Genomic DNA, 17,007 nt, shown 5'->3' on the forward strand with positions numbered 1-17,007 from the left:
TCGTTTGAACAATTAAGTATATGGTGGTGACATTCACTGAGCTTAGAGAAAGAAGACAAATATGTTGGGGTAAAGATGATAAATTTAACTCAGTCCTAACTAGGCAATGTTGTAAAAGAAGCTGGATATCTGTTATCTGGTTCTCAAGAAAAAGAAATGAGATGTTATATAGACTTAAGACTCTATATGCTGATAGAGCATATGGATTTTAATTAAAATCGTAGGAGTAGATGAAATAACCCCTGGTAAAGGACTATAAGAGAACTTTGGAAAACATTTCAAGAATGTTAAGGGAAGAAGTATTTTTTAAAAACAAGAGACTGAAATGTCTAGAACTGAATTACCCAAAATATGATAGTATGCTATCAATTGGTTACATGATTTATCATGACATTGATCCTTTATACTTTCAGAAGGCCATGTGTTTTGGGGTGGTCAGAGGCACTCCTCAGGCTGGTTACTTCCAGCCATAAGCAGTTTTGTCTGTTACCCCAATGTGAGTACAAATATCATTTGTTATATGTTCTATGATGTGAAAAAAATGTTGGAAAGTATTGGACTGAGATATAGGGGGCAATGATTAATAATACCAAAGAGTGTCATTGAGTGATAGATCATTGATAGACCTTGGTAAAAGTAGTATCAGTTAATTAGTATGTGTGCAAGCCAAATTTGAGTAGCTTGAGGAATGATGTGAGGTAAGGATTTGAATATAGTGGATTTAAATATATTAGAAACCCCAAGGTATTGGAAATTTAATGTTCTATCTCCACCATTTATTGCTTCTATTGCCAAAATCATGTCACCGTACAAGATAGATGTGGGAACTCCAATTATTTTGTCCACATTCCATCAAGCAGGAAGGAGAGAGATTACCAGAGAAGGAAAGGTCTCTTCAATTAAAACATACTATCAAGTAATTGCACTCACCATTTCAGCTAAGTCCCATTGGCAAGGAATATGTCTTATTTTTGGTGGCCCAAATCTAACGTTAAAGAAGACAAGAAGAATTACTCTATTGAGAGACAACTGTCTGTCTGCCACAGCAGATATTTTTAAGAAGTTTCATTGTGAAGGAGAGGTGAGAATATGGAGTTAACTGGATGGGAAAGTGGAGAGGGAAGCGAGACTGTTTGTTTTGAAGAACAGAGAGATACGAGCATGTTTATTAAAATTGAGCCATTAATGAAGAAGTTGAAAATACAGGAAAAAGATCATAGTTGGAACCTTTTGCTTTGGTAATTGGAAATGAAGAAAAATACATGTTTTAAATGCAGTAAACTTGTAGGTATTTTGACAGGAAGGTAAGTAACATTTCATGTGGTATTTCATAACGCACGTTGATATGACCAATATTATTTTCTAAATCTAGAAATTCAATTCTGGAACATATCTGGCCCCAAGGATTTGAGAGATGGAATTTGAAGACCTCTATATTTTGGTAAAATAGCTAAAGTGAAAATCTACAAATTCTGCTTGCTTTCCATTGAATTTTTTGGGGAAATTTCTTCACTATAATTTTTTAAAACTTCCCCTCAAAGTTCATGGCATTGTATACAACAAACTGGCCATGTGTTTTTGGGGCAAGTCACTATCGCCCTGAAATTCATGTTCTTTAACCATCAAATGAGGATAATAAAGCCTTCCTAAAGGGGTATGGTGTAAAATAATAAAATGTATGTGAAAAAATGACTTTTTAATCTGTAAGCTATACTGCAAATATGAATAATTATACTTTTCTTTCTGCTCATAACTGGCATTATTCTTCAACAATCTATTTAGAATAGCTCTCACATTCACAAAACAAAATTATTCTTTCTAACTATTGACAGATTCTTAATGATTAGCTCACAGAATGGCGCACACTAGTGAGTATAAATTGGCAAGTAAGTCTTCCTAGTGTGACTGCTCCTACAGGTGTTAGCCAATTTTGACATGGATTGTTGTAAGTTTCATACTGTTACTAAAAGATAAAATGCCAAGGTAGAAAAAAACCAAATCCTTTTAAGTGGCAAAGAGATAACTACTAGTTATCCGCTGGCTTTCATTACATCTATCAGAAGGTCTTAGTTTCTTTCTAAAGTAACTTTATAATTGCCTGAAATAATGGACAAATTAAACAAGTACTATTTTTTTTTAAGGCAATAAGGAGACTTAATCCTTTCATTCTCTTTCTTATGGGAAAGAAATAAGCAAAATTAACAAAAAGGACTGTTATTTCAACCCAAAGTTATGATAGATAAGGTAGTGGTAGTAGCAATACTAATAGTAGTAGTAGTAATAGTAGCAATCATCAACTTCTCATATTCTTTTGTAAATCAATTATCATTTTATGTAAGTTTTAAAAATTTTTTCCCAAAATCTTAGTCAGTAAGTCAGGTACCTTTTCTAGTACAAAATTATTTACAAATTTTCCTAAAGCAAATTACCAAAGAGGGAAAAGTTACCATAGCTAGATATTTCTTCAAGAATGGTGGAGGGTGGGAGGGATGGGGTGGCTGGGTGATAGACACTGGGGAGGGTATGTGTTATGGTGAATGCTGTGAATTGTGCAAGACTGTTGAATCACAGATCTGTACCTCTGAAACAAATAATACATTATATGTTTTAAAAAAGAAGAAGAAGAAGATAGCAGGAGGGGAAAAATGAAGGGGGGAATCGGAGGGGGAGATGAACCATGAGAGATGATGGACTCTGAAAAACAAACTGAGGGTTCTAGAGGGGAGAGGGGTGGGAGAATGGGTTAGCCTGGTGATGGGTATTAAAGAGGGCATGTTCTGCATGGAGCACTGAGTGTTATACGCAAACAATGAATCATGGAACACTACATCAAAAACTAATGATGTATGGTGATTAATATAACATAATTAAAAAAAGAAGAAAAAAGAATATTTTGCAGATTTTAGTACTTAGGAGGAATAATATAAGTATCTGAGGTCACTGTAACAAAGTCATCAACAATTTAGCATTTCAAAATTAATTGATTTTAAATTTTTATTATTTTTGAAATGTGTTGTTTACCTTTTTCCTATAAAAATGAGTATAAGAATACTGATATGCAAAATCAATATACTCCCAGTATAGATTCCCAGAATATGGATGATTTTATGTTACTCTGTATTTCCAGAACTGATTCTCATGAGGAGGCGGTCAGAAACAGAAGAATACATAGATGAGCTTGTTTTATGTTAATCTCATTCTGTATATAGAATATTAATAGAAAAAAACAAACTCAATGGTTTTCTCAATAGGTAAAGTAATGAAATTTTCAAAAGGGGTAATTGTTGAGCTGATAATGATTTCTGGTAAATGGAAATATTTGGGCAATGAATTTTTCATATATCCCTAAATTAAAACTATATAGTTTTGTTTCATGGATTTGTAACATGTCCTTCCCAGAACATTAAATGCAGTCAACTGCATTTAAATATACATATATTTTATCATTATGACTAGAAGTTCAAATGTGTTTTAGCATGTGTGTAAGAAGAATGTGGCCAATTTGAATAAAATGAAATATTTTTTACCATTGAGAAAAAAAGTTTATTGGTTGAATGAACTTTTACTCAATATTTTTTGAGAGGGCAGAGAATGGCTTCCTAATTGCATTAAGATAACAAAAAGAAACTTCCAGTTATGATGACTATTTATGTTCTCAATTTAAATAACTTGAAAAAATATAGATCAATAGTGTGCAGACTCTGGACAAAAGAAAGCATATAACTTTGTTACTTGAGGAAAGGGAATCAAATGAATTAAGACTTGTATTGTCTAGAAGTCAATGAGATGGACCCAAAATAAAATATATATTCATATATATGAGCTTTTCCAGTAGAAAAATCAATCAACAGAAACAGATCCAGAAAAATGTGAATATTAAAGTAGCTATTACAGTATGGTTTATATGCTCAAGATGTAGAGGAACACAGAAGCATGATAAGGAGAGAAACTAAAGATATAAAAGAGACCATACTGAACCTCCTAGAGGTCAGAATTTATAAAAGAGACCATACTGAACCTCCTAGAGGTCAGAATTTATGATGCAGTATTAAAAATGAAATGTGTGCTGGATGACATTAACATCAGGATAACTGTTGCAGAAGAAAATATCAATGAACAATAAACTATCCAAAATGCAGAATAGAGAGGGGGAAAAAAATAAAAACCTTGAAAAAATAAAGAGTGTTACTTACTGGTGGGACAGTATCAAGTAGTCATGCAATTGGTGTCCCAGAAGGAAAGAAGAGAATAGATATTTGAAGAAATAATGACCAAAATTTTTCCAAATTTGATGGGAACTCTATTCAAGATCTTAGAAGCTCAATGAAGCTCAAGCCATATACCAAATGAAATAATGCCAAGATACAGTATACAAAATTGCTGAAAAACTTCAAAAGGAGCCAGAGAAAAAAGACACTTTATGAATGAAAAACAAATACACTTGACTCTTGAGCAACACAGATTTGAACTATGCAGGTCCACTTATACATGGATTATTTTCAATAAATATACATACAATACTCTAAATGTGTTTTCTCATCTTTATGATTTTCTTTACAACATTTTTTCTCTAGCTTACTTTATTCTAAGAGCACAGTATATAATACATACAACATACAAATATATGTTAAGTGACTTTATTGGTAAGGCTTTTAGTCAGTAGTAGACTATCAGTAGTTAAGTTTGGGGGAGTCATACGCTACAAGCAGATTTTCTACTGCACAGGGGGCTGGCAACCCTAATTCTTGCCTTGTTCAAGGGTCAGCTGTACAAGGATGACAGTAGACTTCTTGACAGAAACTTTGCAAACCAAAACACAATAGAGGAATATCTTTGGAGTACTGAAAAAAATAGTTTGCCTAAAACTTTATACACAATAAAAATATATTTCTAAAATAAAAGCAAATAAAGACTGTTTTAGACAAACAAAAGCTGAGAGAATTTGTCAACAACAGATCTGCACTATGAGAAATGTTAAAGGAAGTTCTTAAGACAGAAGGAAATTGATGCCAGGTGGAAATTTAGATCTAAAAAGAAATGGTAGGGGAGCCTGGCTGGCTCAATGAAAAGAGCATGTGACTCTTGATCTTGGGGTTGTGGGTTCTGGCACCATGTTGGGTGTAGAAATTACAAAAAAAAAAAAGATAAAAAGAAATGTAAATATTGAGAAAATATAAAATATATGTTTTTATTTTATACATTTTGTTTAAAGACAATTTACTGTTTATAACAAACATTTTAAGATTTATAGAACATATAGAAGCAAAAATGTATGACAATAATACCTCAAATAATAGGAAAGTAGAAATGGAAATATAATTTAGTAAGCTTCTTATACTACACATGAAGTGGCATGTTATTTAAGCATAGCCACTGAGAAGTTAAGGCTGTATATTGTAAACCCTGGAGCAAGGGCAACAAGTATAGCACATCTGATTTTGTTTAAAAAAAAAAAAAAAAAGCAACCATCCTTGCTTGTTTATGTATTATCTATGGCTACTTTCACTTTATAGTACAAACAATTTACTAAATACAACAGAGATCATATGGCCCAAAAGCCTGAAGTATTTACTACCTGGCCCTTCACAGGAAAACATTTGCCAAATGATGACCAAGAGAAACTACAAAATAACTAAATTAAAGAGATATAACAATGCCCAATAGTGCAAAAACATTGGAATGATTATAAGAAGAAATTTTTTAAAATCTCAATTAATCCAAGCAAGGTAGAGAGGGGAGAAGAGAGGAACAAAAAACCATATGGGAAAAATAAAACACAACTAGCAAGAAGGTAGATTTAAACCCAACTATATTGATATTTATATTAAATATAAATGGACTAAACATTTCAATTAAAAGACAGAAGTCATCTTATTAGATTAAAAGAGGCAAGATTCAACTCTGTATTGTGTATGAACCCACCAAAAATTTAAAGAAACAAACAGGTTAAGAGTAAAAGCATGAAAATATATATTTCATGCAATCATAAATCCAAAGAAAACTGAGTGGCTATAAAAATATTAAAGTAGATCCATGCTGTAACATGGATGCTTGATAAACATGTGAAGAAGAAAAAAGCCACACAGAAACACACTGCATATTTCTAGAAAAGTCATTGTTCCTAGAAATCACTGGTTGCTAAGGTTTGGGAGTGAGAGGAACAATTGACAATAAAAGGGCAGGAGGGACCTTTTTGGCATTATGAAAATGTTCTCTATCTTAATTCTGGTATAAGTTGCATTACTGTATGCATTTATCTAGACTCTGTGCACTTGGAATTAGTGAATTTCTTTTTTTTTTTAACCAGCAAGTCTATGAAGTAAACAGAACAGTGATGATTATCCTAAGATAATTTAAATGTTATGCTTAAAATCATATAGGAAGTTTACAGTTAACTTATAAGTAAACCTATAACTAGAGATGCCTACTCCTCTTGTGAAGATTGTATCTACATAGCATACTGCCTTTCAAGAAAATTGCTTAAAAGGTGTATGAAGACAAGGACTTTGCCTACCTTTTCATTACTCTGTCCCCAGATTTAGCATTGTGACTCTAATCATGTCCAGTTAACATTATTAACTGACTAAACTGAAGAACAAAATAATACATGTGTGACAAGTTATGATTATTAACTGTCATAAAAATGCCTCCTATAAATCATATGGAAATACTACGGGAGAGCTATAAAATTGGAAAACATGTTATTTTTAAATTGTTCAGGTAATATGTTCAATATATTTTTCTTCAATCTCAGATATTATTTCAGGTGAAGTATCTTTAAATTTAAAGCAGTGTGTTCAGTTGTTAAAATGAAAAACTAAAACAAATAAATATGGTCTTTCCAAAATCTTTTAGACTTTCTGTAGTATATTTATTCTACTTTTTCAGATTATCAACTAGAATCATAGTTTTAAATTTAGAAGTACTTCACCTGAAAACATATAGCACACATTTGAAAAATGTAATTAATGTTCTATTTAAAAATAGGTGTGCCTATAACCCTTACTTTGTAAACAATCTGTATCCCTTTGGCCCACATCACTTAATACGGAATATCTGTCATCATAATATTTTGAAAGAAAATAGCATTTTGAGCAAGTCCCATTCACTGGGATACACAAAAACCTCTGAAAGTCAGTACTTGGTGGGGCAGGGAGGGGCACACACAGCAGAGAAAGCATTTTAACAGAGCAAAACTGGACTTTACACCATTGAAAAAATATGTTCTTAGACATTATTCACTTTTACTTTTATTAATTTTGTTTTTGAATTCTCTATCATATTAAAAAAATTGCAAGGGGGTTTTGGTCTTTAATATTTATAAAAGGTAGTAGATTTTAAAAGGTTAGGAAATATTGAATACTGTATTTTAAAAGGAAAATTGGGCCTACAAGAACTAGTTTTGTGTATGAAGCTTGTAAGTGATGGAGTAGCTCTTGACAGAGTTGAAACTGAACAATTTCTGAAGCTTGGCTTTATATCATGCTACTTGTTTCACTAATTTGAAACAATTCTAAATTGTTCTAATTCTAATCTTGATTTCTTAATGGTTTATATAAAGGGAGGTTAAGAGAGTCCTGATATTCATCTTGTGTATCACAAAATAGTTCTAAATTATTGGAAGGTAATGAAAATTATTTTAAATAGAGGTCATTAAATAAAATGACTGTTTTATCCTTATCTCTAACCATGTTTTCTCCCCCAAAATAGACTGGTAAGTTCAGTAAAATTGACAAAATAGTTGTATTCATAAGCATAGCTTGGTACTAAACTGAAATACATGAGCAAATTAGGTCAACACTATAAAAATAGCCAGTTTTATAGCTGGATAACACGTAACGTGTTTAGAAGTTCAGAAGAGGGAAAAATGAAATCATTGCTGGGTTATGCTATTACTGATTATTTGGATTATTGGACTATGTAGAAGAAGTAAGCACTTGTGCAACTGGGAGTATTTCCCTCAATAAGGTATTTCTTGTAGTGACTGAAGAAAAATATACCATCAGTCTAGTACAGCATCAATATCTTCATCTTTATTTGCTTTTTGCATCAGCATCCATATATGCTGTTGTATCTCCCTTCTAAAACAATCTCAGTCTCTCCTTTCCTCCCTCCCTTGTTCCTCCCTTCCTTCTTCCCCGTCTCTCTCCACCTCTACTCTCTCAGGTTCTCTAGCTGTCTTTTCTTCCCTCCTTCCAAATATCTTCCATTTCCATTGCTCCCAAGCCACCATCATCTTTCACCTGGGTTTCTATATTGTTTGTCTACTCTTCCTGAACCCAGATTTGAGCCACTAAAGTCATTTTTCCACAGAGCAGCCAAGTAAGGTAATATATTCAATAAGAAATTAGATCATACCACTTAGTCTCCCACCCTTGTAACCCTCCCATGATTTCCTATTGCTTTTAGAATAAAATTTGAGCTTCTGATCAAGGTCTGTAAAGCCCTAAAGGATTTGCTCCTAGTTTGACTTTTCAACATTGTCCCCAATTAATCTCCTCCTTGCTCACTTTAGTCCATCCACAAGGGCCTGCTTTTTAACTCAACCATCTAGCTTTCCCATTGATGTTCTCTTTGAACACTTTTTCTTTCCTGTCTTTGCATGCTAACACCTTCATATCGCAATACCTGTATGGTTATTATTTACAAGTTATGGATTGATTTTGCCTGCTACAATAATAGGAAACCTTTATATAGCACTTGATATAAATGAGGCACTGATTCTAGGAACTATATATTTATATTGTTACTTTTAAATTATATTTATTATTCATTTATAATTTAATTTGAACAATAACCTATGAGATAGTACTATTGTTCCCCCCCCCCCATTTTAGAGCACAAGAAATTAAAACGGCACAAGAGATTAAAAGAAACTAAGTAATTTGCCTAAGGCCTCAACATGAGTAACTGGGAAAGCTGGATTTCAATGCAGGCACTCTGGTTTCAGAATCTCTGTTCTTAACTGAGCCTCTTATTGATACCTTTGTATCATTTAGAATGTCTCTTTAATTACATAACACATAATGGATATGTTTTTAGAAATATTTAGTGAAATCTATGTAAAATTTCAATTTCTTTCTGATCAAATTTATTCTCCTTATTTAAAAGTACTCTTAATGGGAGCCTGAGTTCAGTCATTAAGCATCTTCCTTCGGCTAAGGTCATGATCCCAGGGTCCTGGACTCAAGCCCCGCATCCATCATCCATCAGGCTCCTTGCTCAGCAGGAAGCCTGCTTCTCCTCTCACACTCCCCCTGCTTGTGTTCTCTCTCTCGCTGTCTCTCTCTCTGTCAAATAAATAAATAAAATCTTTAAAAAAATTAAAAAAAATAAAAGTACTCTTAAAATTCTTCAACAGGAAATATTTTGTAAGAAAAGTAGGCGTATAAATCCATTTCCTTTCTAATGTGATCTCTTGACATGAAACATTCTAAGCAAAATATTTGCTCTATGGAGATTTTGATTTAATAATTGCATGTGCTAATTAATACAGCAAAATAAATTTCTCGGTAAATACTACTAGAAATTTTTTAATTTGACTCTATACAATTTCTTTTAAAGTTTTCAATATTTTGGTACATTTATTTTAATTTTTCACAAGAATAGCTTCATTTAAGGTAATTATATCAATGATTAAATAATTTTAACAAAACAATATAAATATGTAATGATATAACGATTTTTATTTTGCCAGGGTCAGAGATTACTTGTCAGGAACACATCGAATATGCTCACAACAGATTTTTTTTAGCACATATTTTCCTGATAGGAAATAGAATATTGATTCTGGTTCATGAACCAAATATTCCAAAGCAATTTTATTTTATTCACTAAATATGTTGTAGTTTTGGTAAAGAGCCTTATTTAATTCACTGGGACTTGTCACCACCAATGATGATGATGATGATGATGATGATGATGATGATGATGATTATGGTAGGAAACTTACCACAGTTTCCCTTCCAGAATTCAGAAATAACAAAAAAATAAATATAAGGAATGACCGATAGAGAGTAATACCAGACTTGGCACTGATAAAACTAGATCGTTGAATATGGTTTTGATATGTGACCACAATAGGTTTTTAAAACCTTGCTTTCTAATTTTTTTTTTTTATTTGGCAGAGAGAGGGAGAGAGACAGCGAGAGAGGGAACACAAAGCAGGGGGAGTGGGAGAGGGAGAAGCAGGCTCCCCGCCAAGCAAGGAGCCCGATGCAGGGTTAGGGTTAGGGGACCCTGGGACCGTGACCTGAGCCAAAGGCAGACCCTTAAGGACTGAGCCACCCAAGCGCCCCTAAAACCTTGCTTTCTAATTCTTAACCACAGAGTCACAAAGAGGAGAATGAACTGTAAGATTTCCAACAAAGCAGCATGACAGAGAAAAAGCAGATAGAATTAACTCTACAGCAAAGCAGACATGAAAGACCAAGAGAGAATAACTTTGAACTCAGCAATTTATTTTAATTTCTTTTAACCTAACACTGAGGAGAAGTCAGCGAGGGGTGGGGTTAGGGGGGGAGAGTGTGGGGAAAGAAACCATGAGTGATGAGTTCTGATTGTGTAACCCATGTCTTGATATAAATCATATAGGACCACTGAACTGAGCACATTAACAAAACATTCCCTTCAATTTCTGGAGTGCATGGAAACATGAGAATCTTCAGAATGATAAATAAAACAGACTACTTGAGCAGAAAAAAATATCAGCACAATAGTTATATCTACTGCTGTAAAGTTCTCAGTTATCTCCACAGTTTTTACACTTGTAACAGGCAAACCAAGTCACCGATATATCTTGACTTCATGCCAGAAGACAAATGAGTACAACATTATGTTAATAATCAAGGAAAGAGGTTGGGTATTGATATTGACTGAGAAGTTATTTGTTAAAATTGTTTTCTCTAATGCCATTGTTTAATAATGTTCACTGTTTATACGAGAAATTTCAAGAATGCCACTGTTTATATAAGAAATTGAGTTATACATAGCCAAATGAGATGGAGATTTTCTAGTAGACCTGATACATTTTAGAGTATCCTGCTTAAGTCTCTAGAATGTACTATGGATCTGTTCCTTTGTACAGCATTTATGGAAATTCTCATAAGGGGAAAATTTCTCAAAAAGTATAGATAAATCAAAATTGCTTTTTATATAGAAAAAGGACCTTGGTCATCTCCTGCCAGTACAATATGTTTTGAGTTGGAATTTTACCTTATTTGAAGTAAGCTCATCATTTTATATTCATTGGAATTCTGAGCTCCAACTGGTTGAGTTAGCCATTTACCCCTAGGTATAATGGACAGGTTTAAAATACAGGGTACGAGTAAAAGTACAGGATTCTCAGTTAAATTTGAATATCAGATAAACAGCATATAAATGTTTTAGTATAAGTATGCCACAAACAGTATTTGGGACATATTTATACCAAAAAAATGTTAGTTTTTATCTGAAATTCAGATTTCACCAGGCATTCCCTATTTGGCCTGACAACCCTATCCCTCTGACAGGATACAATTCCTGTGTCCACCCTAGAGATATACAAACAAATATGTTCCTTTTTTTAAATATAAATTTGATGATCTTAGGATTATAATAGTTTTACTTGCAAACTTAGGGTAAGTTTGATTACACTGCAGTTTATCTTCCTTGTAAGATAAGGATGTTCATTTATAGACTTTAAAAATAGGACACATCTGCATGGCAACTTAAACTATCATAACTGAAAATATTATTAAATTTTACATATTCAAGTGATAAGCTTCTAGTTAGATGAACATAGTGGTAGACATTATTTAACAAAAATGATACAGATTGTCCAGGGCAGGAAATTATCAGAGTCAACTATGTTGGCCTAAAAAAGACCTTTATTTTAACTTTATGCATTTGAGTATTGATGTATCTCCATTGGTATGAAATATATTCTTAGATTTTGGATCAAACTGCAAAATTTAGTACCTTGTTTTAGGAACCAAGCTTATCTGCAACTGAAGTTGCCAAAAGGATACCATGTCTGGCTCTAGAGCAGGATTTTGAACAGTACTCTCAACAGCCTAAAAATGTCACCCTTGGGAGGATTAACGTTTATTGAAGTATGTGTCCACATGGCTTTACATTTACATCTTATCATAGCTTGGCAGCTAAAAAATTGAGATCTCAAAGCTGTTTTCTTTTTCAGTGTCCTATATAATATCAAGTTCGCTCTCCAAACTTGAAGGCTGACAATGTTTTCAGAGTGAATTGAAAAAATTAAAAAGACAAAGCCTTTTATTTTAAAAATACATATTGTTTTAGAAGAACAGCAAATAATTTAGTAGTACACCTCCCTTGAAACTTACAGTTAATTCTGCTCTGCAGGAGTCTTTGTATTTTGTGAAAACATTAGGATGGCTTATATCAGGTATATCCTATAACAATGTGAAACATTTAGAGCCTTCAAGGTTTTTAGATACATTTCTGTTGTGTTTTTTAAACAGGATGTCATCAGATGACTTTTCACAGAATTTCCCGTATGAATATTAATATCTGGCCATCTATAACCACAATTATTTTTTATAATTGAGAAGACATAATAAAATAATAAACATCTTGTCTAGATATTTCTTTAATAGAAATACTTTTTCAGTGTAATAGCTTAAAGGATAGAATATAACTGTAGTTGTTCTGAACAGAATTAGATACTTTATTTTTATCATCTGTGGGGAAAAAAAAATGAGTACCTTTCAGATATTTCCAATGACAGTAATTTGAAAATAGTCAAAGTTATGTACACAATCATGCTGTGGGCAAAACTATAGCAAGTTCTCGTTGACAGCTGTATGGTTTGAAGATTAGATGCTCTACAGTAATTCCTGTAATTTTCTGTAAGTAGTATAACAAACTTGGCATTTATTTATCTTCTAGATGAAATGAATGATCATCAAAGTACCCTCTCCTACATCCTGATTAACCCGTCTCCAGATACCAGACTAGAGCTGAATGATGTTGTGTAAGTTGATCTCCTATTTCACATAAGGCATTTATTTTTAGAAAACCAGTAATTTATTTATTTCTATATTTTTGTTTCCACCATTAAAGTCCCTTATTTCTTGTTTCATAAATGCTTATAAACTCCAAGTCTAATTTTTATGTTCAATAAATAAATGCATTTTATGTATTTCTTTGTGTAATACTGTAAAAAAAACGCATTGTAGAATTGTGGAGGTATAAAAGAAGAAAATAGCAGCAGGAATTCTGTATTCTGTGAGCTCATATATATTTGGAGAAATAAGAGAAAACATGCAGAATAATAAGAGAACAGCTCAGAGGAAAACCTGAAATACTCCACATTATCTAGTTCTAAATATCTTAAGTGTTCCCAAAAGCTCTAAGTAAAATAAGTCAAAACGCTTACTAGGAAAATGTCTATGGTAGTAACTTGGTTAATCAAAAACTCTGTGCCATGCATGTACAATTGCATTAGTGTTTCCTTAAAAGTGTAATATAGAGATAAGACATTTTTCCTGATTTCAAAGTCTTACATTCTAATTAACAAAATACAATTTAAACATAAAAATTTAATAGCAATATATAATATGATTTTTTTACTAATGAATTAAGCATCAACTGAGTGAAACAGTGCTTTTCTAATTTCAAAGAGGAAGACATTATTGTGAGTTACAGTGATTACAGAGGATATAAGGATTTGAACTAGACTTTGAAAAGTAGATAAGATTTGTGTAGGTGGAGAGCACAGGACATTCCAGAACAGGGAAATGGCTAGAGAAAATGTACTAAGTGGGGATTGCATAATGTGCTTCATTTGGCAATACTACAGAGTCCAGTTTGACCAGAGTAAAAAAGCTTTGTATTACTAGCATGTCTGTTGTTCACTAAACATAATATTGGAAACGTGTATTAAACCTGACTCTGGAAGGACTTTAGATAACAAAATAAGGAGTTTAAACTCAGTTTAAACCTTATAGGCAAGGGGAGGTACTTAGATATATGAAGAAGAAAGTAGCGAGATTTTAGAAAAGGCATTTTGACCGTTAATGGTGTAAGCCTAGGGGAGAAATATCTAATACGGATTTGCCCTTGAGGTCCATGGTCCTGAGGCTGAGCAGGATCAAGAGCTACTGAGCTAAGGTAGCTAATTCCAGATTGCATTACTGACATAATACAAATACCAAAGATCCAAAAGTTTTGGTGGGTGTGAGGTCAACAGGATGTGTTTGTATCTATAATCAGGAAAATCAGGAATAAAGTCAGAGACTAAGAGGACTGAGAATATTCTGTGATGCAGAGTATAAATGGATCCATGCAAGTGGTTTAGAACTAAAGCTAGTAATATGCCAAGAATTAGAAGGCTACCTTTATATATTTTGTGGGAGGTTTTGCCTGGGATGTAAAGGATATATATATATATTTTTTAAAGAGCATTGCAAGAAGTAGAATTTACTGGCAGGATGGATTAAAGTTGAAATAGGCATGAAAATAGGGAAACCAGTTAAATTGCTGTTAGGAAAGTATGAGGAAGATAAGAATCTCTCATAGCATTAGGATAATGGATTGTAAAGGGAGGCTTCTATGTAGATACACTTAGGAAGGCAAAGAGTAAGACTTGTCATTGGTGTGAGAATTGGAAAAGAAGAAGTCTAACATGGCTTTAAGATTTCAATACTATAGAGAACCCAGAAGTGGACCCACAACTATATGGTCAACTAATCTTTGACAAAGCAGGAAAGAATGTCCAATGGAAAAAAAGTCTCTTCAACAAATGGTGTTGGGAAAACTGGACAGCAACATGCGGAAGAATGAAACTGGACCACTTTTTTACACCATCCACAAAAATAAATTCAAAATGGATGAAAGACCTAAATGTGAGACAGGAAACCATCAAAATCCTAGAGGAGAACACAGGCAGCAACCTCTTTGACCTCAGCCCATAGCAACTTCTTATTAGACATGTCACTGGGGGCAAGGGAAACAAAAGCAAAAATGAACTATTTATTGGGACTTCATCAAGATAAAAAGCTTCTGCACAGCGAAGGAAACAATCAACAAAACTAAAAGGTGACAATGGGAGAAGATATTTGCAAATGGCATATCTCATAAAGGGTTCCAAAATCTATAAAGAACTTACCAAACTCAATACCCAAAAAACAAATAATCCAATTAAGAAAGGGGCAGAAAACATGAAGTAATGCTTTTCCAAAAAAAAAAAACCATCCAAATAGCTAACAGATAACACGAAAAGATGCTCAAAATCACTCATCATCAGGGAAATACAAATCAAATACAAAAGATAAGATGATGAGATACCACCTCACACCTGTCAGAATGGCTGAAATTAACAACACAAGAAACAAGAGGTGTGGGCAAAGATGTGGAGACAGGGGAATCTCGCACTATTGGTGGGAATGTAAACTGGTGCAGCCACTCTGGAGAACAGTATGGAGGTTCCTCAAAAAGTTGAAAGTAGAACTACCCTACGCTCCAGCAATTGCACTACTAGATATTTACCCAAGGGTACAAAAATACAGATTCAAAGGGGTACATGCACCCTGATGTTTATAGCAGTATTATCAACAATAACCAAACTATGGAGAGAGCCCAAATGTCCATCAACTGATGAACAGATAAAGAAGATGTGGTATATATATATATATATATACATATATATATATATATATATATATAATGGAATATTATTCAGCCATCAAAAGGAATGAAATCTTGCCATTTGCAACAATGTGGATAGAGCCAGAGTGTATTATGCTAAGTGAAATAAGTCAGCCAGAGAAAGACAAATACCATATGATCTCACTCATATGTGGAATTTAAGAAAGAAAACAGATGAACATATGGGAAGGGGGAAAGGAAAAAAAGGAGAGAGTGAAACAAGCCATTAGTGACTTTTAATGATGGAGAACAAACAGGGTTGATGGATGGAGGTGGGTGGGGGGTGGGCTAGATGGTGATGGGCATTAGAGGGCATTGTTGTGATGAGCATTGGGTGTTGTATGTAAGCGATGAATCAGTGAATTCTACTCCAGAAACCAATATTACACTGTATATTAACTAACAAAATTTTTAAAAATTTCAATTTTATGTGATGGCCAAATAAATAAATAAATGCTGGTTCACTGAAGCAAATCAGAATAGGGAGGCAGTTTTCTAGGAAGAAAAGGGGAATTTTTGGCTGTGGAAAAAAAGAAATGATGAGTTTTCTATTATGAATAAATTTGATATGAACATCCAAAAAAAAAAAAAGATGGTGAGCTAGAGTTTAGATACATGTCTAGAAAGCATATAGAAATATAGTACTGGAGCTTGAAGAGAAGCTAGTTATGTAGAAAATATTGATTTTTCATCTTCCAGATGAACAAAACTAAAAAAAAAAAAAAGACTGATTTTAGGGTAGAAAGATAAGTATGTTTCAAAAACTTCATAGGAAAATACCTCAACAGGAATAACTTTAACCCAAAATCAGTGTGAAAACAATTTATAATGCACCTCAAATACAACTAATTAGTATAATGCTTTATATTGCCATCTGATAATTCTGGTTAGAATATTAGAGCTTTAGGGAATGAGATTCATGATAATTTCACCTGCTTGAATTCTTTTGTGTGTGTGTGTGTGTGTTATTGGTACATAGTATTATTTTCTTTTTTTTTTTTAATTTTATTTTATTATGTTATGTTAATCACCATACATTACACCATTAGTTTTTGATGTAGTGTTCCATGATTCAGTGTTTGCGTATAACACACAGTGCTCCATGCAATATGTGCACTCCTTAATACCCATCACCAGGCTAACTCATCCCCCCACCCCCTCCCCTCTAGAACCCTCAGTTTGTTTCTCAGAGTCCATAGTCTCTCATGGTTCGTCTCCCCCTCCGATTCCCCCCTCTTCACTTTTCCCTTTCTACTATCTTCTTCTTTTTTTTTAAACAAATAATGTATTATTTGTTTCAGAGGTACAGATCTGTGATTCATCAGTCTTGCACAATTCACAGTG

The 17,007-nt window shown here is 33.2% G+C and overlaps 1 protein-coding gene across 1 annotated transcript in view; it reads left to right on the forward strand.

Annotated features, from left to right (window-relative positions):
• KCNT2 (potassium sodium-activated channel subfamily T member 2) overlaps window positions 1-17,007 on the forward strand; it is a 214,330-nt gene that overhangs the window by 192,950 nt on the left and 4,373 nt on the right. The window contains exon 25 of the mRNA XM_081825152.1: window positions 12,904-12,988. Coding sequence (XP_081681278.1) covers window positions 12,904-12,988 — 85 coding nt within the window. The remainder of the gene's footprint in view (window positions 1-12,903; window positions 12,989-17,007) is intronic.

This window comes from Leptonychotes weddellii, chromosome 6 (assembly GCF_054177405.1).
Source record: "Leptonychotes weddellii isolate Sample4059 chromosome 6, ASM5417740v2, whole genome shotgun sequence".
Lineage (NCBI taxonomy): Eukaryota > Metazoa > Chordata > Mammalia > Carnivora > Phocidae > Leptonychotes > Leptonychotes weddellii.